This window comes from Botryllus schlosseri, chromosome 12 (assembly GCF_051294905.1).
Source record: "Botryllus schlosseri isolate E-star chromosome 12, Bs_hap1, whole genome shotgun sequence".
NCBI classification, from domain to species: Eukaryota; Metazoa; Chordata; class Ascidiacea; order Stolidobranchia; family Styelidae; genus Botryllus; species Botryllus schlosseri.
Window position 1 is genome coordinate 11,076,131 of NC_137247.1, and position 24,046 is coordinate 11,100,176.

The following is a 24,046-nucleotide window of genomic DNA, read 5'->3' on the forward strand; positions in this document are numbered from 1 at the left end:
TTATCCCACCGGAAAAAATGTTGTTTTTGCCTCGAAAAAATAAGACCGAGCCTTTGCATTATTTATGACCGCGAACACGGTTCGGGTGATTTAAAACGGTAGCCGTCTCTCCGTGTCCTTGCTGACAAAATCTGTTAGCGGTGACTCTGGGTTAGACTGGACAGTGTGGTAGCGTGCGATCGGATGGATCATGGTAAAAAAACGGTTTGTGGGATTTTATCGTGAAAAAAACTGGTGGGGATGAGTTTGTTGGCACTTGACAATAATCTGTACCGTGTACTCCAGAGTATGTTCAATTGTTCACTGCTTACAGTTCTTACTGCTTAGAGTTGCGTGGACTTTATTACGAGCATGTGACACTAGAGCGTGTGGGTTAAACGTAGCGTTAAGTTAGGTTTGGGGTTTGGTTAATGGATTTAATTTGGGGGTTATGGTTACTTTTTGGGTTATGAATTCACGCGGTAAAGTGTCCTATTTTGAACTGGTATTTCATTGTGTCGACTGCTTGAATGTCGGACAACAAACCTAGAATCTGGAATTCCTCATATACACCCACGTAAAAGGGAAACCCAGTTACCCACTGCCCACTACTGCATTCTCGAAGTTTTGTAACAAAAATCAAATGTAGTCGTAATCACCATCAGTCCTGTCATGCGTGCAATGTTTGCGCTCCAAAAACGAAATTTCATGGCCTCCTATATATGTTGTTCATGAATAATGTATAAGGGCTGACTGCCGGTATGAATCACATTGTTTTGATATCCGGCTACCGTTTGTCGTGATCGAGTCGAGATCCCATTCTGAAAAATAGTCCTTGCATTCGACTGTTAATGATTCATTATCATGACTATCATGTATTGGTGTTTGTTATGCTGTTGCGTGGTGGCATGGTCACTTTTCGAATTGGAAATGTCGGAATGCATGTTATATCGTTCGAAGTAGAGTAGCGTTTATGTAGCAGAGGTGCTGTGTTTTTTATTGGATAGTGAGTATCTACAGATTTTTCTAGTGTGATATACCATCATGCCGTTGAATACTATCCTCCCATGATACACTCCATCTCCATTTAAAATCACTGCCATGACCCGGCACTTTTGTGCGCTACCATTTTGGAGCATCACAATATTTTGTTAGTTAATTCCAGAAAAAATAGTGTCGCATTGTGGTGATTATCGAGGGAATCCGGCGTCACCTGCGCCACGCATCGAGACTTTGTACGGTCCATAGATAGCGGCGGTGCGTTTCAAGGATAGGCGGCGTTCACAATGGATAAAGCGATAGAGTCGCCAATCCTTTATGTTTATATCATCAATCCGCTGTATTAGCAAGATACCGTTACACAATGTTCACATCTGGCCTTAGTTATCATCATACAATGCTGCAAATGAATGCGGTTAACTTTGTATGTGTGACGTCACATTCGTTGCGGTCAGAATGGTTGACTATGACTGTACTGTAAACTTGGAATCAGCGTGATATAGTTACGGTGTTGTATCTTTTGTACGTTGTCAAAAATTCTCGCCCGTGTTCCCGTTATTGTTTTGGCTTCACGCTCGATTATGCCTACCTATATCTTCGTGAAAGCGCGCAAGGCATTCTCATGACTGCGAACACTGCTAGGCGTGTTTTAAGTGGACTTGTTATGGGATAAAGTGTGATTTTACCGACGCCACTTCAATATCTGCGGACACCTGGATAGCGCCACACATCGCAAGACATTGTCGATATAGACATATTTCATCGTTTATTTCAGTATGTTCGGTAGCGCATTCTTTCTCTGTTCGTTACAATGAGTCGACAAGTGTGCGGGAATGATTGCATTTTTTGTGAGTTCATACGCCCTGGGCAAATTGACTTATACAATTTTTGATAAAAACATGAAATTGGCGAAATATGCACATAATCTGCGTTAGGCTATTGTAAAATAGTGTCAACCGTGAGTCAATATATACGGAGCGCCTTTTTGATTTACCGTATAAGGCGCGCGACCGCCGAAATAATAGAGAAAATGGTAATTGATGTCAGGTGTATTGTTTAAATCGGGACACGGCGATTTGTGTTTTGCGGCCGTGCCGAATACCTCTTTTGTTTCCCAAACATCAAACGCGCGTGGGGGTGATGCGCCGCTCGGAAATTGGGGGTAATTTCGTGCCTTAAATTGCTCCCTGACCCGAAAATCTGATACACTGTGTCGGGGCCCGGTGTCGCGTTACTGATTTTTGGAAATGGAATCGCTATGCCGTAATAGTGTCATTAACGATTGTGTGTATAAGCGCGATAGGTTTTGTAATGTATATCAATGCGTTAATGATATTGTATATTATTCAAAACCGGCGTCTATGCAGTCTCGCAGATGCGGTTTTGAAAAGCGCCAGTCGGTATGTCGTAAAACCGCCAACTTATTGGTCCGGTATCCACACGCTTTGCACAACTCAAAACTTAATCTCATAATGGAATCGGCAGTTTACTCTCTGTTCTGTTTGCGGATTATACTTCAGTCTCTTTGAACGCGGGAGGTTTACCTGGATGTATACAGAAAAGCTATATATATTTTCAAAACTAGCGTATTGACGCGTAGGATATAATCCACGGTTCGGCGTGCGGGGATATGACAAACCCCAAACGACATATGTTAACAATATCGCGATTTCGGGCTGGCTTTTTAACTTTACGTACACAGGTGGGGCTTGTTCGAGTGCTGTATTGTAAAAACACATTCAAAATAGTCCGTGTTGCCATTGCGGTTTATAAACCATTATTATCATACGGCACTCTTTGCGCAAGAATTAGGAATCGCGGACGAATCATCGCCGCACTAAACTAGAGTTAGAGCGATCGGTCATCCGCAGTTCGGTTAAAAGTACGCGTTCCGTGCATTAAGTGGTCTCGTGTTTGCTTAGGCGATGATTCGAAGCGATGGGATCTTAGTGCGCTGGCATGGGATTGCGTAGGGAACACATCGCTCAAGTGGCCGCTATCTATATAGCTTGTGGTGTATGTATAGATTCTAACGCTTTGCTGCGCGCGGGATTGTAAAATTTCGCTTTATTTGGTCCGGCACGGACTGTATGCGTTGTGTTCATTATTATCAATTTTACATTATACCGGTTTACGCAGTTGTAGCATTTAGCATTGTGACATGATCTGGTAGTTTCAAATATCCGTGTTCTGAGTGTTAGGTATTGTGTCGCTCGATAAGTAAATACGTTAATTGCAGGTGCCCGGCAGGCCAGCGAAGCTCTTAATTTCTGTGTGTCAATATAAATATCGTAGGGAGATTTGGGATTGGCGCTAGCCAGCGAGTCTTGCGAATGAATCGCGGTTATGGTGGCAGTGTATTGCGTGATAATCACGGCGTTACTGTATCTAAATAAGTTCTTTGTAATTTGTACAAATGCTGTCTATAGTTAGACTGTTAGAGGATGGTGCGGTTACTGTATCGTTTCGAGTGCGCGGGCACTTCTGCGCTGTCGAATTGGAAATATATCTCACGTAAATAATTAGGTTTTGTATACAATTCGACATGGCTGTTAACTCGCCCTGTCGTTTGTCGCTTGAAAACCCGAGTAAATTGGACGCATTCGACACGGATTAAGCTTCTAGGATTCCAGTAACCCATAAAGACATTGACAAATCGCCGGCATTAGACAGCGCCCTAGAATTTAAACTGGTGCGTAATTACGTTTCGCGTTGTGCTGCGCATTTGTGCCTCGCATTCCTTATCGGGTTGTATCTTGTAGCGGCACGTAACGCGTTTTCGGTATGAGATGATTTTTGCGCGATAAGTTATCGTGCATGGTCGCGTAATGCATTTCCGATGGGAATTGTTATCGACCGCGTTTCGTCAACGGTGAGGGTGTATGGAGACAGAAATTAGCTCGATCTATGTTTGGATAAATACGTTATCTGTAATCTGATGCATCGCGTGTATGTCAACCAGTGATCCAGTCTGCCCGAGGCTTTTAATGAAATATTAGACGACGAATCGTATCTTTGTCTAAGTTTACGAATATTTTAGTCGTGAAAAATATGTCCGAAAAAACAAGGAGTGTTACGTTTATGGTTTCGTTTATAGCTTTTCGAATTTCAGTAAGAGCGACCTGCAGAACAGCGCACTCTGTGCGTCCGGGGTTTAATGGGATGCTGTGAGTCACGGCGCGGTGTCTCGGCGGACCGTAAATCGCCCTAGCGCGCACATGTCACTTTTGCGGAAGACGTGATAATATTCGGAAAATGTCATTTTTACGTCTTTACCGTTCGATCGCTTGTCACCCGTGGAAATTAACTGCTCGTGACAGCGGCGCGGGTCCGTACACCCGCACTAACGCATCGCGGGTATCGAATTCGCGCGAATTATAATCGCGACGGGTCCTGTTCCCGATAAGGACGGCGAAATGCGGGCAATTATGCGCGGATACACGCGGAAAAGTGCGCTATCTCGCAAGTGTTGTTAGCCGTATCGGATTTCCAGCGGCCCGCAACTAACATGTAATTGTAGCCGCGTGAAACATCACTCAGTCGGGCTTGAAGAAAATTGCGTTGTTGCCGTAGTCGCGCGGTGATATCACCCCTGACTTATTGTAATAGCGCGATATTATGTAGTCAGTCTGGACATGTAATAACTGGTGGAGAAAATGAAGCGATTGTGTTACGCAGTACTGTGAAATTTTTTCTAGTCCTGTCTGCCGGGTGGGTTTTACTATCAGTGGGATCAATACAGATCGAAATCGCGAGTTTTATGGCATGTTTGATCGGTTAGTAATAAGAGCTTCAAGTGAATAACGACACTGTGTTTGTGGCTAGTTGAGGATTCAGCGCAGTGACAGTACGGACCAAATTAGATTCTGACGGCTGATTTGATATTTTCGAGTTGAACTGCGCCGGTTTAGGATATCAGCCTCGAATTCGAGCCGCTATCGTGTCCGGATCCGGTATATTCACGTACGAAATCTAATATCTAAATCCGGCCGAAATCCACCGCTTTATTCAATCCCCGACAGCGTAGCGCATCTCGAAAATAAGAGCGATAATTGTCACTCTTGAATGAGGGTTATTAGTGAAGCGTGAAGATATTCGGTGATGTATGTCATCCGGACTCCGTTACCGTTTTCACGGAATTAGGTTAGATTTTAGGCAGCCCCTCACCGGAGACAAATTAAATCAGCAGTACCAGTACTATGCAAGAAGCACAGGTTCAAGTTAGTGCAAAAGTCCGACCACCGGTACGGTACACACAAGGCCTTTCTGTTAGGCAGGTGCGCTCTGTTTTCAGCGTCTGAAATTCCAGCTAGTGTTCTAGGGAGAAAGTGCGCTGACGGTGTGAACTTTTCTAGACTCCGCCGTGTAGGATGTGACTATCAACATAGCCGTATTCACTTTCGTTCAATCAATCCCGGGATTGATTAATCCAACTATTCAATGGACCCGTCGACTAATCCAGACGGACGCGATATCCAATACTTGTTTTTCTGACGGCACTGTCGCTATGTCGTGTTGCAGCGAGCGGAAGGGATATTTGTACTGAAATAGACTTTGTCGTTGCGTCTATAGTTAGGTAGCAGGCACGGCGAAGGCCGCAATTAACGGCTATTAGCGTATAACCGTCAGTCCCGTTTGTCGAAGAAGCGTTGTTTATGACGCGTTTTAGTGTAATTGTTGGTTTGCTTCATTACCGCGTGAAACCAATTCGGCAGTACGGCTTGGAATCTTGAATACAGTGGTCTTTAGACACTTTAACGTAACGCAGTCTTGTTGACTGTCTCTTAACCGCGGTTCTATCCTAGAGTTAGTCAATGTAATTCGGGCTTTTAGGGTATTGAATTACGGTGTCGTAAACAATTGGTTTTTGTAAACAATGTGACGTACCGTCGCGGTGTTAGTCATCGGTTGTAAATACCTTGTCGGGTCTGTGTGCGTTTGTGCGTCGGTCCGCATTACCAACGGAGCAATTGTTTTAGTAAGCAGGTATTGAACATTTTTATAGCATATGAAATCTGTGCCGGTAGCGGTTGTGTGTGAAATACGGTGACGTACGATTTGAATAATTCGATCTAATCCTCTTATATATCACGAGTCGATGTAGCGCTTAATGAGACCATGTTTAAACTGCTACATTGTATATTTATACTTTCGATATTTGCCCTGTCGAGATATATAACGCGGTCCGTTTCCCACAGATTTGCAGACGTGAGGTGTCCGTTTGTGTGCGACTTGTCGTTGATAGCGCGTAATTCTGATTTGGACGTAGTTCTGGCTCAGGAATGATTTATAGCGCCCGATGTAGTGTAGCAGCGCGCTGTAGCAGGATATACAGGAAGATTAATGTGACTGGACTACGCCAATTGGAATTCGCAATCGGGCACGTATGCGCGCCATTTTAACGCGAAAGCTGTCGATGGATATTAAAATCGTGTTTGATAACTTGATATTAATGTGCCGGCCAGTGTTTTAGCGGGGTGTCGCTGAGTAATTGCTCAAAATTTCCGAACACTTGAGCGAGATTGGATTAACGGATGAATCGGACCAAGTGTACAGCGGGGCGGCGTAGTGATTACAGGAGACTGTTGTTTGGGTAGCGGCGAGTAGATCCTTTTTTCTTTCCATTCCTCGCCAGATACACAATGAAGTGCCGAATATTCTGCGCTGGCTTTTGTTTTTAGCGGTATTAGAGCCGTGTCGATAGTTGAAACTTTTTTAGCGAATCCGCGCTGGTGTTTTTTCGAGAGTCATTCGACGCCGGGCAATTGTGCGATCGGGTGAGAGAACTTTGCCGCGCGGGGTCTCCGAAAATCTTTCATTCCAGATCAGTCAGTGTTGAGGTATGGCAGTATCCATAGGCGACCTTTCTGCTTGGATTAGCCCGGTTAGAGTGCAGATACACGGGAAGTTATGCGTTGTGGAAAGTTGTAACAGTAGCATAGTGGAATGCAGTCTGCGTTCTGCTACCCCGCAGCGTTTATTCAAATGTATTCCGGCCGTTCTAAATGTCGCGTCGAGCGCGCCCAGCGTGCCGCTGCCGTAATTCCGTTTTTAATCGGATAAAGGGTGAAATAAGCTAAACAGACAGGCCATATGTTACTTTTTTATTTAAGCGATTGTTACTCTATTCCGTGTCACATCATGTTACTTCACGGTCTTTAGAGCGTACCTGATAAACTCATCGATTTGTCAGAAGAATATATTTCAGCGCTACCTCACACGATAGTAACTAACGCTTCGGTTATGCATCAGTGTAAGGTTACCGTTGGACTTATCGTGATGAAGTTCTAAGGTATATATGTAATTTGTAAGTGTCAGATAGGTTCGAGAACGCTATTAGTACCAGCGAGATAGTGCAGTTAATCTCGAGATTGTAATGCATCTATGCCACGGTCGAAGTTTTGAGGTGATAGATCTTGGGGCGGTGACAACGTTTGGTTATTTATTACGGAAGAATTGTGCTAGACTTGCCGAACCGGTGGGATGTGTTCGCTGTACACATTGCTGTAAAAACCTTGCGAAATATCACCCGGTAATCTGTCGGCGGAACATTGTATGTGCGTAGCTGTACGTAGCTCCTACCGGATTGCATGCGAGATTAACACTGGGACGACCTCGTCGCATTGTCGCAAAGTGCCTATTAACGAAGATTTCCTGTGTTAGCAGAGTCTAATAGGATAAATACCATGGTTTAAGACTCGATTCTTTTGTAACAATCGCCGGTACGTGCAAAGACCCCACGGATATTCAACCAGTCCGGAAGTACGCATCGCATGCGATAAAAATCAATCGGGAACGGCCGGTTGGCTATTCTTTGTCGAGATATAATCGCCATGAAATCACAATTTTTCGTCATTGTTATTTGGATATTTATTGTTAACGTCACACGAGGCGGGATATATGCGTCAGGCGCAGACGGTAAGTTTCGTACCGATGCTTTACCCTAGGCGTATTAGCCCGCAATTTCTCCATTTATGACACGGCGGTCGAAAAATAAATAAGCCAGTTTTCGATTATATACACAGGAGCTTAACGTGTCGCGTCGGAACTGACTTCCCACGTTAATTGTAGCATGACTTGGATTAATAACGGTATTGATGACACTTGTAAACTATATCTCTGTGAGATTGCCCGGCCGAAAGCCCCATATGGCGTTAAAGTCTGTAATTTTTCCCCGCCACGTATCGATCGTAACCTAAATACGGGATCTTTTGTCTGTCGGACTATCGTAAACGGTCGTAAAGTGTGACTTGTCCCATAGTTTTTCGGTGTTTCGCCTAATGTGCGTTACTCCATACCGCGCTTTTGAAATCGTATTGATGTTAAGGCATTAAAGCAGTTAATTGGGACGCGTCGCAGTTTTTGGTGCGCGGTTTCCTTTCGCGAGAATATTTTACGGCACGCCAAACACGCGGCAATAAAAGTGACGTCATATTGACTCTCGACTTTATGCGGGCGTGTTCGGAATTGTGGGTTTTGGCGTTTCGGTGGGAAAACACTAGCATTTTTGGTGGGAATGTGTGTTACACTGGTGGCGGTGTTTATCTTCCAAACCGTGCTTAGCCAACCTGTTCTGTTCGAGGGCGGCGCGTCTATTTGCCAATAACAACATTCTTGAATCTGTACGCGATTTGTCTCCAAGATACTCGCTACCATTCTGAAGCCGAGCCGCCCCGATGTCTGCCTTGTATTGGAAATAGGCTTCTGAATATTTTCCCTCTAAATACGTGAGTCACGCCACTGCGATATCCCGCTTCACTGTCGCAGAAATTTAGTTTGTTTCGCCTCGTAATTCGATATGCCTCCTTTTTATTTATGCGCGGCGCGTATTAACCCATTTTTATCGACGAAAACCCGAGTTCATTCGCCGCCGCGCAGATGTCTTCAATGAACACCACTCGAGGATCGCCGAGAGCGTGCTACGTCACAATCAAATCTGTTACGTCGCATGGTTTGCTAACGTTAATCGAAATAATGCACATGCTATAATCGATTGAATACAATGTTTTTTGGTTCTCTGCTAGTTGATGAAGATTACTCAGCCGAGAATATTCGGGCTTATTTCAATATGACTATGTTAATCAATCAATTGTGTATTGAAGTTCTGTACCTCCAAGAAGCTCTTAAATGCTACAATCAAGCATAACCCCGTTTATATTCACAATGCCGCGGCGATGCGATTAATTCATTGCGCTTTTGTGCTAGTTAGCTGGTCGGTAAGCGGACACCCCGGCGAGATTGTTGACGGTCTAGCGCAAATAATTCTTCTTAATTACGATCGTTATTTGCCGGGATCAGAGAGCCGTTTGATGTCGCGGTGTTTATACGCAACAAAATATATTTGCTCAAACAAAAAGCGCTATAGCGATAGATTGTTTCATCGCCCGCCGCGGTGTATATACTGTATATGCCCCGATTCACACTCGTATGGCCCGGTTGTGCAACCGATGCATTGTGTGAATTCTTTGAGTTACAACCAGGGAAATGGACTTGGACGGGAGCCTGAAATCCAGCAATGGTTCTAGGTTTTGACATATATGTGATATAGCTATTATGAAAAATCAAGTAAGTTGTAAAATCTCTCGAAAAGTATCAGTTTTTCGATTCATACCCCCACTGATATCAAGATGTAACTGCGCCTAAGCGTTAGCAGTCTCTCAGGGCTCCTCCTCGCCATCTGATCCGCGTAAACGGCGTCTTAAAATGCCCAGAAGTGGACCGTGCTGCAAATCGGCAGGTTCGGAATCATAATAAAGAATATCGGCCTGGTGTAAATAACCATTGTACCACACACCACAAACAACAACTGCGACCATGCACGTTCCAAAATTGTACCACACACCACAGTCTGAAAGATGATAGTGGAATATCACAATCGGTGCGCGATGCGCCCTGGTCACAATCCTCATACTCGTTTATTAACTACGTTGATTTATCTTGCAGTCATCTCATGCCCCGGAAAATTACGCAGCGTCGCCTTACCCACGCAAAAGAAAACGCCTTTAGAGAACGACGCGGCCTGGATGAGGGACCCCTACCAAGTGTCCGAAAGGTAAGTCGAAATCGCATATGGTCGCAGGCAACTGTCGGACTGGTGGTAATCCTTTCAAGCGAAAACATTCGTCATCGCTTAACCTGTCTGAGGTGGCTTGGTCATGTTTATAGATGACTGATTCCCGTCGATAGACTCGCACGAAAATTCGCGGTAACCAGCGGCACTGATTTTTTAAGTCGATCTTCCGCCAACTGCCTTTGCGTGCCACACAAGTCGACTTGCAATAACAACACGTAGGAAGCAATATATTTGGCGAATTTAAGTAGCTTAATATGGAACACGTTCGGAAATAACGCTGGATATTATACTGTAGAGACCGTCCGTCATGGCGGTATTTAACAATATTCCTTATTAGACACAACCTGAAATGAATTTGAGGAATTTAAGTAGCCTAATATGAACCACGTTCCGGTAAAATGCTGAATATTACTGTACAGACCAACCGCCAGGGTGGTATGTGATAATTGTCCTTGTAAGACATTAATCAACACAGCACGTGTACAGTGTGTGAATATAAAATCCACCATTTATTCGGTATTTCATTTTGGAGCTTGTCTTGTGTTGTATATTTGACTTTGGAATTCTAATGAGCAAATAATAGTATTAGTCATAAACACAATACCGATGCAACACTATTTCTATTGAAATGAACCCTACTCGAAGTTGACTAGACTAGAAGTTGCTGACGATTTCCCCTGACGAGTGTCAGCCGAAAATGTCCAGGTTCACTTCAATATGAATAGTAGAATACACTATTCAATTGTATATTGAAGTTCTGTACCTCCAAGAAGCTCTTTAAACACTATTTCTGTAATGCGAATTCCCTTTTCCACCGTTTGAGGTGTAAATTGACGACCCACCCTTTTCGGTAGTCATTATTCGTTTTCTTTTGTATCAAGAGCCTGCTGGTAACACGGAAATTTCGCTTTTCAGAGTGTTTTATATGCCTTACATGAAATTTCAAACCGCGAATCTGTACGAATACGAGTCGTTCGGGGACATGTTCGGAGGGAAGCCTATCAACTTCTACCCCATGCCGGGACAAGTGGACGGCACCGGGTTCGTGGTCTACGACAGGAGTATGTTTTTCACGCCGGTAGGTTGATTCTTCTGGTATAACGGTGACCTCGCGACTCGCGCAGACGCTGCATTGTGTGTTTTCGGGACTAGGTATGCTATTCACGGGTTCGGGTCGGTATTCCCCGTAATTTGAACTGCTATGGTTGTTGTTGGGTCAAAGCTCGAATGTGACCTGGGTCATCATATTTTTAAGCGTCCTACGCAAAAGTACACAATGATCGCGATAGTCTATTGTTCCCTAAATTTGCGTTTTGCGAGTCCAAAAGTCGGTTCTCAAGCGGGAGTAGAAGTAACGTGCTAAATTTGTACCTAAGTATCGATTTCCAAGCATTTCCGATAAGTTTTGCCTAAAAAACTGACAACTGTTGAGCAGAAGAGGAAGTAATCTGACGTCATAACCGCTTGAACAAGTATAGAAGTACGTGGTGCACATCTGGTTATTTGTTGCTAATTTGTTGGGGTTGCTAATCATTTGGCATCGCTTTTGATTACTGATTAGGCATTTCTGTGCCACCTACAGTTCTACGCTGCCGCGGATATGTTCGATTTTGCCACAGCGTAATTTATCGCGCGACGCAGTGACACTGTGGTCCTGCGGCAGTACATTTATCCTATAGGTAGCGACTCGTTCCCACAATCAAATGTTTCAATTTTGAAGTTCCTCGCCGACGATTAAATTCGGTCTTATCGCATTTACCGCGAGTTTTCTTGATAATTTCTGGGAGGTTCCGCGTCGTAATCTCCGCGATACGAATGACCGCGCGTTTTCACGCGTGATAAAGCCGATACTCCTCGACGCGCGCACTTTTGTTCTAATATTCGAGGGCCGGCAACCGTACAAATACCCGTTTTTTCGACCGTGATGCACAACCGAATATGCATCACTGAAACCTCTTCGGAATAATTGGGACAACACAGTCTCGGTCAACAGTCATTTGAGCATGGGACATAATGAAAAACGATAGTTGAACATGCGAAGTTTGAGCATGTCACTTTATAACCCCAAAACTAACCCTTGCCCTACCCTAAACAAACCCCGACCTCAACACACATGCTAAAGTGCCGCATGCTCATCGTCGCGGTGGAATCAAATTCAAGTTTGTAGATCCATTTTTCGAATTTATAGGAAATCAAGTAGTTCTAAAACTTCCATTTTTCGTCCGTATCGTGGTGATGTTTATCAAATTGTTTTAAAGTCAACCGTGGTGAAGACATCACTGAAAGAGAATGAACACCTTCTAAAAATATGTAAAATGGACATCTAAGATATGGACACCACACGACCCAGAGTTTCGCCACAGCGCTAAACTAATAAACTCTCTACTTACTTCCGACACGTACTCAGACATTACAAGGAAATATTCTGAATTAAATAAAATACGATTGTTGATATACGATGTTCTTTTGAAATCTCTACTAGTTGCTGACGATTACCCCTGACGAGTGTCAGCCGAAAATATTCGGGTTCATTTCAATATGAATATACCTTTCAATTGTATAAAATTTCATTGATTTTTCATTCGTTTCGCAGACCGGCTCAAACGAAGTGGTCCGGTACGATCTATCGACCCTACAAACTGAAGCCAGGGTGTCGTTGCCCGAGGCCAATCACGACAACACGTCCCCGTACGGCGTGGGCCTATCCACGGACATAGACTTAGCCGTGGACGAAAACGGCCTGTGGGCCATCTACGCCACGGAATACAACGAAGGCAAAATCGTCATCAGCAAGTAAGTCCGCATTCCGGCGCGGTTTATCTTATCAGGGCGAAGATTTCAAAGATACACAGTCGGTTAATATTGCGGGAGTTATCCTGGTAGTTTGCAGTAGGTTATGATATACGGATGACTTATCAGCGTCGAATTCACGGCCGTGATAAACCCTCATGGGAAAATATGTGCGTGGGGACTGTTGGTTAAAACTTGACTCCATAACAGCGACGCGGTGTCGATTCGATACACTGCCGACGCTATGATTTTATCCCGTGATTAATTAGCTCGAATGTGTGTTCTGGAAAAGTCGCACTTTGTCAAAACGCACTTGACGCCGAAACGGCAACTGTGTAGGGCCCTTAACGTTAAGCTCTTTAATTATTCACCACTTCCCTCTTAATTCACGAGTGCCTACTTTTCCGCCGCCCCGTCTGTAGGTTGAAGCATCATAACTTGGAAATTGTGAAAACGTGGACCACGGACTACGACAAGCTGTCGGCGCTGAACACGTTCATGGTATGCGGAGTGCTGTATATGGTGAATTATAAAACGCTGAAGATCGACCATATGTTCAACACCACTTCTAACGTTGGCACGGATGTAAGTTTTTGCGTTGTTTTCAATTTTTGTTGCCATAGCTATAGCTGTAGGCAGTGTAGATGCATTTTTTTGTAATCTCAAATCGATAACCGTTACGCCATCGCTTTGCAAAACTTATATGTAACAATGTAACACTTCTCTTGACCTGAAAGCTTAATCAACCGGAAATTGAGGCTTTGTGTCGATTTTGACGTCACAATGTAGGGATGGCTTTGTCGAAAATTTCAAGTCCAAACATTATTTTCAGTCATCAGTCCGTTCGCAATATGCCCGCGCGCATTTATGCTTTAAAACTATTTCACTTCGTTTAAATTATTCATTTGGAAACTTTTATTATTCAAATTAGGTAAAGTGTCAAAACTATGACGGTTTACCCTCCAAATACTGTTTATGCGGTGCGATTTACGACTTCGGCCCAAAATGATACATTCTTTGGCGGAGATGCGACATATGGCTTCAGTGGTTTGAGATTACCGATTTCACGGTCCCGTATTTCGGGGGAATAATTATTCCTAAACGCATCTGCGCGGCATTCCGTTGTCAGACAGACATGCGATTTATTGTTCCGTTTAAATTAATCAGTAATTTTTACTTGGGATGACGATATGACCTTTCAATGTCTTAATAGTTAATACTCGTCACCACCATGGCACTGACGTGTAATGTATCTGTTCTAATAGTAAATAGCCTGCAAAGTGCAAACCATATGATAAATCAGGGAAGAAGAAACAACAAATAATTGAATAGCTGACTCGTGGTGCAGAACTTTCGGCTTTCATCACAAAATTCTTTGCAAGAATATATATATTTTCACTTTTAAACTATATTGGGTTATCGGTACTCTAAAGGGACCCAAAACAGATTCAAAGTATGACGTAGCAATCCAAATTACAGACTACGAAATTCGCATTGATACGATTGTAACAACAATAAGCTATGAAGCATGTGGTACATAAATATCAACCAGACAAGTAGAATCGATAGATGAATAAAATAAAACCTAATAAATTAAATAAATAATAACTTAATAAAATAACGGCAGTTGTGTGTGTGTGTGGCAACAATAAAACTTTAAAGTGTATACATTACGATAATAGCAATGCTACAGGTAAAATATACAGATAATAAAATGTAGATAAATAAAATATTAATAATAAACAAAGATAACGGCGGTTGTGTGTGTGTGGTGTGTGTGTGTGTTTTATAGTGAATGGGTATCAAATCTTATCTCTTCACTCCCCTCCACAGATCGACATCAGAATACCTCGCCTACGAAACACAACATCTACGATTAAATACAACCCGAAAGAGCAGAAACTGTACGCGTGGGACAAAACAATGGCCATCACGTACCCACTCAATTTCACCCCGTTAGTAAACCCGTCCATTTCCACAACAACGTCCACCCCGTCTCCGTCCCCCAGTCGCCCTACCACAACCACAAGGACACCCACCACTACCACCCATCCCAAGGTCATCACCCCTACCCCGCCACCTATACTCCCGCCCCGGAAACGGTGTCCCGCCGTGGAGTCGGGCGGCATCATGTGGCCGGCGACTGAGTTTGGGATGGTGGTCAAGGTGCAGTGCCCGGAGCCGTCGAAGGGTAACGCGATTTGGATATGCGGGAATAACGCGTCCGATCCGAAGTGGGTGGGCGCGACTCCCGATTTCGGGCAGTGTGTCGCGGAGTGGATACAGGACGTACAGAAACAGGTAGGTGTTACTTGTTCTGTTTTGTCGGTTATTTTAGTGGTGGACAATACAGGAGTAATTATACTTCTTTATAGTAATCAAAGTCGGTTTTGCCTACCGGTACCTAGTACTCAAGTTGTTATGTTTGTAGACTTATTTATACCTGTCAGTTTTTTGAGCAAAAGCACTTTCTCTTTAGACTTTGAATTTTGTAAATAGAAAATAGTTACACTTCTACTTGTAATTGACTCGAAATTTGCGTTGCTACTTCAAGTTCAGTAGCAAACTGGCGACCATGACTACTATGAACTTGTCTGGCTATCAGTTACGGGAAGGGTGACTTTTTTGCCCCCCTTTCCAAGACCCGTTACGATAATCTGACCTTGACCCGTTCGGTTTTTGTTCGTTACCTAAACTGGTTTATTATTGTCACAGCTGGATGATAATATCGGCAGCGCCGCGGACCTGAGCGCAAGTTATCACCGCTCCCTACAGAACAGCATCGACATCGGACTGCAGATGAGCGTTTGGGACATTGTAAAATCCGTGGAGCTTCAGAAACGTACGGTTTTAACAGTAACACACTTTGATTTTGACTGAAATCGATAATTGCCTAGAATAGTTTCTTTTTCACTCGCTTGAAAAGTTTTAATTGTGCTTGAGTAGAAATGTACCACATTTCCTCTAGTCCTTTACTATTAAATGATGGCTTTGTTCAGTAGGGGTTTTCAAAAATGATTTTTTTCTCTCCAATCGTACTGGCTGCTTGATAAAATTGTTGAGTTACCTAATTTAAGCATACACACCAAATTTGGTTCAATTCCAACCAGTAGCCGCATTGCTACATGAGAAGAAAGTTTCTATTTATTATATAAAAATAAATAACAAAAAATTCTAAAATTTTCTGTTCACCCCATGGAAGTGTTTGGTTGTCTATAGAAACGATGTTCACCAAATTTGGTTCAATTCCCACCAGTGGAAGCGGAGTTATTGCACAAGCCAAATTTGGTGAGCATCGTTTCTATGGACAACCTAACACTTTCATGGGGTGAACAGAAAATTTTAGAATTTTTTATTTATTTTTATATAATAAATAGAAACTTTCTCCTGTAGCAATGCGGCTCCGGCTACTGGTTGGAATTGAACCAAATTTGGTGTGTAGGCTTAAATTAGGTAACCTAACAATTTTATCAAGTAGCCAGTATGATTTGAGAAAAAAAGTCATTTTTGGAGACCCCTATTGTTCAGTCTAACTACTTCTGTCTGCCTGTAATCAAAATGGAATAAATTTCTTTTCTTTGCTACATCGCTATTTCTGGTTGCAGGGATTCTGACCAAGGCGTACGACGACAGGGCGAATGCGGCCAACGTGATGGGATCCATGTTGAAGAGCGTTAGCCTGCTGCTAAGCGACGATTTGGAAGATAGCTGGCGCGGGGTACCCCACACTATGCAGGTACGCCTGAACCGAAGTACCTGTAATTATAGGGTGTAAGCTGTCCGTATTTTAAATGTCCTGTTACCAGAGATGGTCAGTAACAAAGTATTTTAGTAATTTGGAGTACTCGAGTAGGATTCAACTACCTGGACCATGTAGCCTACTTTCAAGACTCTGAATATATTTAGGTAGATATATTTTTAAGATATGTTTTCCTTCAAGTTTACAAGTGAAATTGTCATGACAACTGGACGGAATACCCCCTTTATCACGGTGACCGAGTAAATTTTCGAAAATCGCACCAATATGTAGTCATTTAATCATTTCTATCCACTGCCAAAATTATGACTTGTCGACCAAATCTAATTTCTTTGACCATTTCTGCCTATTACGTAGTTCTGTATTGATATAATCAATTGTTGCAGAACAACGTATCCAGCGAGCTAATCCGTGTTTTGGAAGACGCCGCTTTCTTCCTGGCGTATGACATGTCCATACCTGCGGCCAACAACAGAGTAAACTGGTCCGAAACCATGGTGTCCCTGGGCATCCGCGTGTTCCCGGTGACCCGCCACTCCAAAAACGCGTACCACGACAGCGTGCTGTGGTACCCTGGACAGGGCGATGCTGTCACCCTAGACACCAACGCGCTTTTCGCCACGGCTGACGATTACGCGTCTGAAGACACACCGATCACCGCGTCCAACCAGACAGTCACGAAACACTTGGCTGTCGTACTGCTGTCGTTTCGCAACATGGGAAAGTATCTTCGCGATATGAATCTGCGTGAAACTGACCCTGTAGACTCGGCAGTGTTGTCTGTGACGCCGGCGTTTATCACGAGAACTACTACCCGCGAACGGGCGTCCCGGAGTGACCCTGGCGAGCTGGTGATCGTGAATAGGTTCCCGATGGACTTGGACGAAAAGCCACTGCTGAGGATGGTGTTTAGGCACGCCAAACCCGGGAAGGAGTATCACGTCTGCGCTTACTGGGATGATAAGAACAGGTGGGAACTGATGGTTTTGTACAGAGATAGTCAGCACTCCTACTTTTTTGGACTATACTCGAATAAGTTTTCGTTTACTTGAAAAAACTACTTGCGTCGTTAAGCTTTTAGACAAATCCCACACGTGTCGACTTCCCATACCATCAAGTTTAACGATCCTTTCAATCTAGTATGCCTACACACTGGTTCTTACAGATTTGCAATTTATCAAGCTCTTGTCTCAAGCTTATTGAAATAGGCCCTAATATATGGACATCTAGTAGTTTGCTGAAGCTTACAAAGTGTTCGCTGGAAAACTGAAAAAGTGCCGTCAGACGCTTAGACGACATAACAAATATAGTATCCCAAGATATGGATTGATTGTATAGCCATGCTCTCAAGTATATGTACTCGAGATGGTGTTGACAAATATGTTCCAAGATAGCGAGGCGTAATTATTGTACGCTGTGAGAAGGGTATCTTTGTTTGTGCATGAAGTGTTGGTGACTGGTGCCTTTACAAAGTATGAATTCAATAATCCGGACTGCAGCATATTCGTACTACATAGATATTAACTGATATAACCTTGGAAAGATGATGCGTATAGTTTATTTCACGAATCCAATAATGGAAAGGTTAAACTTCTCTACCTATTTCGGCTATGGAGTGACTGGTCTGTCGGGACTTCGCAGCGGCTAGCTATTTGAAAGCGTATGTCTGACGTCAAAATTCCAAGAACTTTACTTGTAGAAGGTTAAAAGACTACTTCGAGAATTAGGACTTGACACAACCAAATACTAAATGTCAAAATTCTCAGAATTTTCCTTACGGCAGATAACAGACTACAGCGGCAAATATTCACTATTTGCCTTCTCTTAGCTACACGCTCCCGTGCTTATTTGTAGTTTTGGAATTTGTGACCTTTTTGGCTAAACACTATACCGTAACAACGCTTATTTGCAGTGACATGACCCCGCGTTGGTGGAGAAGCGGATGCAAGGCAGTCGAGACCAACTTCACGCACACGACTTGCCAGTGCAGCCACATGACGCCGTTCGCGGTGCTTTCGTCCGAATCGTCGTTCCCCGCCATGGGTTCGGACACCCGTCCGTCCGGGCCCTCCGGCATTTCGAACAATGACAAAGAGCGGGACCTCCCTATTTTGAGGGCGGGACTATGCATTTCGTTACTGTTTTTGCTGCTCGTCGCCGTCACTTTGTTGCCTTTGAGGTAAGCGAAGACTTGCGATTGTATATTTCAGGGTAGTATATTGGAGTATTTGAATTTACCAAGATACTGGTCATAAACAAGCATCTATGCGTATTTATGGTTTGCCTTGTTTGTGACTTGTATCTTCATACAATCATATAATCAATACAAATGCAATGTATATTGGAGTATTTGGTTGTCTTAAGTCTATCAAAAACAAGGTAAACCAACATATTACCCTGAAATCCAATATGCCTTGGTTTATAAAACATCTAAAATTATGACTAGTATCTGTTGAGAAACGTTAAGACGTTTATCTAGCTGTTTAATTTACACATTTTGTATTTACAGTGCCACGAAACGCTTGCAAAGCGACATCAACACCATCCATAAAAATCTTGTACTATCATTAATCGCCACTGAAGTCGTCTTTCTGATCGGGATCGACCAAAACGTTGTGCCTGTGGTGAGTGCAATTTATTATTGATTTTGACGAAATATAGCAAGTCCGCCTTTGGGAACATTTCAAATTCATATCGATCATGTGCAATTGTATCCCAGCCGTATCGCATTTCAAGTATTATGTTAGGCAATCATTTCTTATGCATGGACTTCTTGGATCGAATACTTTCTATTTTGAACTGTGTAATTTGTGCCCCAGCATTTACTGTAAGTCTTGGTGTAAACCTTAAACAATCCTCACTTGAGCAATGCATATCCTTAGCACATGTAATACAGTATAATTGTACCCCAGCATTTACTGATCTCTTTGGAAGATTATCAACTAAATATTATTACCGTATCTTAAGCAATCCTTACTTGTGCATAATCTCCATACATCGAATAGTATCCATTTAGATGTGCCAGCATTAGTTCTAAACTTCCAAGTCATAGTTATGCGACTTGAGGCCTCATTTTATAACGCGTACCCGCTTTTTTCCAGGTGTGCGGAGTCGTGGCGGGGTTGCTTCATCTCGGTCTCCTGGCTACTTTCACATGGGCCGCTATTGAAGCTTTTCATCTCATGGCGATCTTGGGCGACGTGACGGACAGGCGCGATCGTTGGAGGTGGTACTACATTGTCGGATACGGAGCCCCGATTATTGTGGTCGCGGCGAGCGCCGCCGCGGACCATACCGGGTACGGAACGGGTGTTGTGTAAGTAGTGGGAAGCGATTGCATGCTTCATTTTTCATTTTAGATAGCGGGTTTTCGGTTGCATCGTAGATTTGTTTTGCGTTTCGTTTCGTTTGCGGTATCTGGCATTGCCAGCACACCGAACAACTAACACGCCTGCAAGCTTCTTGATGGAATACCACTTTCTCCATTTCGTCACAAAGACTAAATTCTTACCATACCTATGACTTGGTTAACCATAACCACATTTACTGACGTAAGCTCCTGATTTGTCGAACCCATTGTTTTAATATACATATTCATAATACATTCATTATGAAAATATATTTGGGATCGGGGTTATTTGCCGTTTGCCTGCATTTTATGTTGTATTTGTTTCTATGTAACGTAGTAACACTCAAACTTTTTAAATTCTTCATTTGCCGACGATTGCCCCCAAAGAGTGTCAGCTAAAAAATCTTTGGGTTTTGATTGTGAATATAATGTTATAAATGTATATTCATGTTTTGTACCCCAAAAAGTCTCTGCACATTTTCTTGTGTACTGTTCTGGCTGGACGTCAACGTTGGGGTAATGTGATGTCACAAATCTCATTCTGTAGTCGTGTATGCCTGCTGTGTGTGGTAGAGATGGCGCTTGTTGAAAGTATAACAAAATGATTAACGTTTTCCTTGGGGTGTACTTGAAGTTCCTAATGATGTCATTGAAATATTACCGTTCGCGGAGACACACATCAGTTATATAAACAGTGCCTCTGGTAACCAGGTAGCACTGTAACAACATTTGATACAGTAGTGTGTCGCTAGAATTCACAAACATTTCAGAAGTAGGAATTGTGATACGTAACTCAATAACAGGATACCGAAAATTTTGATTCTCTTGCATGTGTTGATATCGTCATTTATAATAAATCTTATAGTGCGGATAACATGTTATACAACTGTTGACAGTCAAGTCCAATATTATTCACAAAGATTTTGTGTGGAACGGTAGTTTTTGTGATAGCGGTATTTGTTTGTGACTTTTTGGGTTTTAGAAACCTCATTCTTTGTTAACAGATGCTGGCTCAAAACGGACGGCAGCTTCATATGGAGTTTCATCGGGCCGTGTTGCTTCGCTATCCTCTGCTGCATCGCTTTTCTGTCGGTGACCATGTACAGGCTACATCTGTACTACTCTGACTCACCGAAACAAAAATCTGTCAGGTACCGTGTTATGATGTAATTGTTAATGCCGAATCTCGGTAATGACGTTGATTTATATTTTTAGATCGGGCGTTACGAGATCCTGTGTGCTGATGTTTTTACTTTGTGCCTTGTGGAGCTGCGGTGTGCTGTGGCTTAGCAACTTTCAGCCTCGGGCGACCGCGGTGTTCTTCTGCATCCTGAGCTCTTTGTACGGCATGGCCGCGTTTTTCCTGCACTGCATTTTGCCGAGCGAGGTAAGCTGGGGATCTAGAGAATTCGGAAATTTGCGCGTAATCCTTCCAGTAGTATGGAGCCAGATTATATCTCGGTTGGATTTTTAAGATTTCAGCCAGATTCGTACTCGATTGGGGTTCACAGTATTCAAATTTATCATTGCTACCCAAGTAGACATAGAAGTAATGTTGTATATTTCTTCTCAATTACATGTGGAAGTAGTGCTTTCCAATGTGTGTCCAAACCGCGTCAAGTGGATGTAGAAAATAAAAGGTCTAAAAATTATTAAATGAAGATGTTTCGAGAAGCAGATTTCGTCTGTAGCATAATTTTGGCCGTCAGTCGGAAGAAACGGGCCATTCTTAAACGCGTGTCATCTCCATTTTAGGTTCGAAAGCACTATTCTTCATGTTTCTCGCGCGTCGCTAAGCGCACGCGCCGTCGATCTGATCCGTTTACGAGCCACCGTCAATTTTCGACGAATTCGTCGCGACACGCCACTGGCATAGGACACAACGGTACCGGTAGACACGACCTTACCGGTTCGTACGGCGGATTTTACACTCCAGGGACAGGTAAGAGGAGTTTTGACATGATATGATAGTGGGATTAGCTGCAGTATGCTCGTTTATATCATTTTATCATTGGATATATATGTATTGCGATTATATTGGGAAAGGCATGACCGTTATCGGAACTAGGAAAGTGTTGGCATTTCCCATGAGATTGGGCACTTAGTAACCCATACCAGCTGTCATGGTTGTCTCATGTCTGGTTTAGCTGTCATTGACCAGGTGTTTAACCCCCACTCCCCCCACCCATGAGTATTGTAGCATCACTCTTTTTGACATAACTGTAAGGATAATGTATGAAGTGGAAATACGTTGATTTTACCCCTGTGCGAATAAAATATTCCCAGTTTTACATTGCGCTACCCGTAGTACCCGTACGTACTAAGCTCGAATTGGCCCTATAATTTTGAGTTCAACTAATCGCCAGAATCCAAATCCTCGGTACCTGCTCACTCACCGGTTTTAAATTTTAGGATGCACGACCACTCTGCTGCCGATATCGTCCGCGCAAAGTGCCGCGCTGAACGTCAACCAAGGGCGATGCGTCTCGGACATGGACATCACCCGTATCACGCATATCGACAATTCGCGTTTCGCGACACAAAGGGACCGTCACAGCGACGGTTCGGCAGTGGAGCTGGCGCGAGGTCTCGGTAAGTTAAGCAGGCCTTTACAATGCTTGGAAATAGCGCGGTAAATACCCGTGTACTCAGCTAAATTCCGGTTGGCATTATCCATATTTTGTGGTCTCGTGACAGACGTTCAGTAAGTCTTTTTGAGTGCCTTAAAACACATCACTCATTTGTCCAAGAATGTCGCGTAATCGAACGTTTTCTTTCCATAGTAGAGAATTGTTCGAATTAATCGAACTATTCGATACAACGCATAGCTTTTTAAAGTATCGTGTGAAATTTTGTCAAAAATGAGTCCTGACAACCGCTAAAAGCTCTAATACACCGCATTAGAGTTTGAGTCACAAATCGGACAGTCGTCTTTTTCCAGACATACTTAGATGTCGAAATATGATGCGATCAGCATTACTTATTGATGAAGACTGTTGATGTGTAGGGCACTGAACATGTAAGCCTGTACATTTGTATGTGTTCTTGTTTGCAGAACTATTTCATGTTATAGTAGCTGGAATACTAGGCCAAAAATCAAATCCAAATCTACGAAAATTGTAGTTCTAAGTTGAATAGGCTGATTAAAAACTCCTTGCTGTTCTCAAGCCAAGCTTGGCTGTCCACGATGGACCGTGCCCAAAATGTAAATCTACTAATAAATACCTCCTTCAATATGACTTGCTATGATATCCGAGAAGAATCAACCCGAAAATCAACTGAATCTCAAAAAGCGTAGTCCTAATCCCAATTTCTGCTAAAAATACTCGCTTAATTTCAACAGTCCAAACGCATGCATCTTTTACGGGAGAGAAGCGTAGGCCTACAATCTACATGCAATGCCTCTTCATTCTTTCGTAGTAGGAATTCTATGTCTGACTGTGACTTTTAGACCCTGTCAAAAGTCCCAACCAATTCAAGTCCAAATATGCACACTCACACAGCTACCTGTGTCACCCACAGCAACTTTACTGTACATAAATTTTGAAATCTAAATTTTGAAATCTATTTCCAGACTACAGAGACCCGCTACTGCACCACACCCACCCCGGGCACGGTGACGTGGTCAGGTGGCCGGAACACCGCTACGAACAGCCGCTGCCTCAAATCCCGCACTGTTCGACCATCGCGTCCACCGCGTCCGGGCATTACAACCACCTACACGAGCACTACCCCAGCGGTAGCCATCACCATTTAGTGCCGCCCGGCGGTTGCAGCCACCAGCGTAACAACCACCATTACGAGACCATGGACCTGCCGCTGTGCAAGGTAAGCAGGATTGAACTATTCATAACTAACCTACAGATAGATGTGAAACACGAGTAAGTAGTAGGCTTATAGTTTCGATAAGTCGCAAGGTAAAGGGTCGCATACTTCTCAGTGAATCTGAGATGGCCACTTACAAAATTATGACAAATAAAAAGAGACTGATGACTCAACTAATAGGCACAATTTTCAAAAATATATCAAGTCGCCGTGATACAGAGGCTCCAAGACCACTTCGTACTTTATAAACTCCAAAGATTATAAGTAAGTAGTT

At 43.3% G+C, this 24,046-nt stretch overlaps 1 protein-coding gene across 3 annotated transcripts in view; it reads left to right on the top strand.

The window, feature by feature from the left end:
- The window catches only part of LOC145451893 (adhesion G protein-coupled receptor L3-like), a 54,555-nt gene that overhangs the window by 28,629 nt on the left and 1,880 nt on the right, over positions 1 to 24,046 (top strand). Inside the window, exons 1-17 of one of the 3 annotated variants that reach the window (XM_080330114.1) lie at positions 1,456 to 7,896; positions 9,922 to 10,030; positions 10,967 to 11,129; positions 12,645 to 12,844; positions 13,264 to 13,426; positions 14,675 to 15,142; positions 15,557 to 15,683; positions 16,447 to 16,577; positions 16,985 to 17,568; positions 18,511 to 18,777; positions 19,108 to 19,222; positions 19,700 to 19,914; positions 20,952 to 21,098; positions 21,163 to 21,334; positions 21,703 to 21,889; positions 22,360 to 22,539; positions 23,522 to 23,775. In XM_080330114.1, coding sequence (XP_080186240.1) covers positions 7,812 to 7,896; positions 9,922 to 10,030; positions 10,967 to 11,129; positions 12,645 to 12,844; positions 13,264 to 13,426; positions 14,675 to 15,142; positions 15,557 to 15,683; positions 16,447 to 16,577; positions 16,985 to 17,568; positions 18,511 to 18,777; positions 19,108 to 19,222; positions 19,700 to 19,914; positions 20,952 to 21,098; positions 21,163 to 21,334; positions 21,703 to 21,889; positions 22,360 to 22,539; positions 23,522 to 23,775 — 3,567 coding nt within the window. In that variant the 5' untranslated portion in view covers positions 1,456 to 7,811. Of the gene's footprint in view, positions 1 to 1,455; positions 7,897 to 9,921; positions 10,031 to 10,966; positions 11,130 to 12,644; positions 12,845 to 13,263; positions 13,427 to 14,674; positions 15,143 to 15,556; positions 15,684 to 16,446; positions 16,578 to 16,984; positions 17,569 to 18,510; positions 18,778 to 19,107; positions 19,223 to 19,699; positions 19,915 to 20,951; positions 21,099 to 21,162; positions 21,335 to 21,702; positions 21,890 to 22,359; positions 22,540 to 23,521; positions 23,776 to 24,046 lie in introns of those variants that run through there. The other 2 variants (XM_080330112.1, XM_080330113.1) reach the window with 2 other exon arrangements.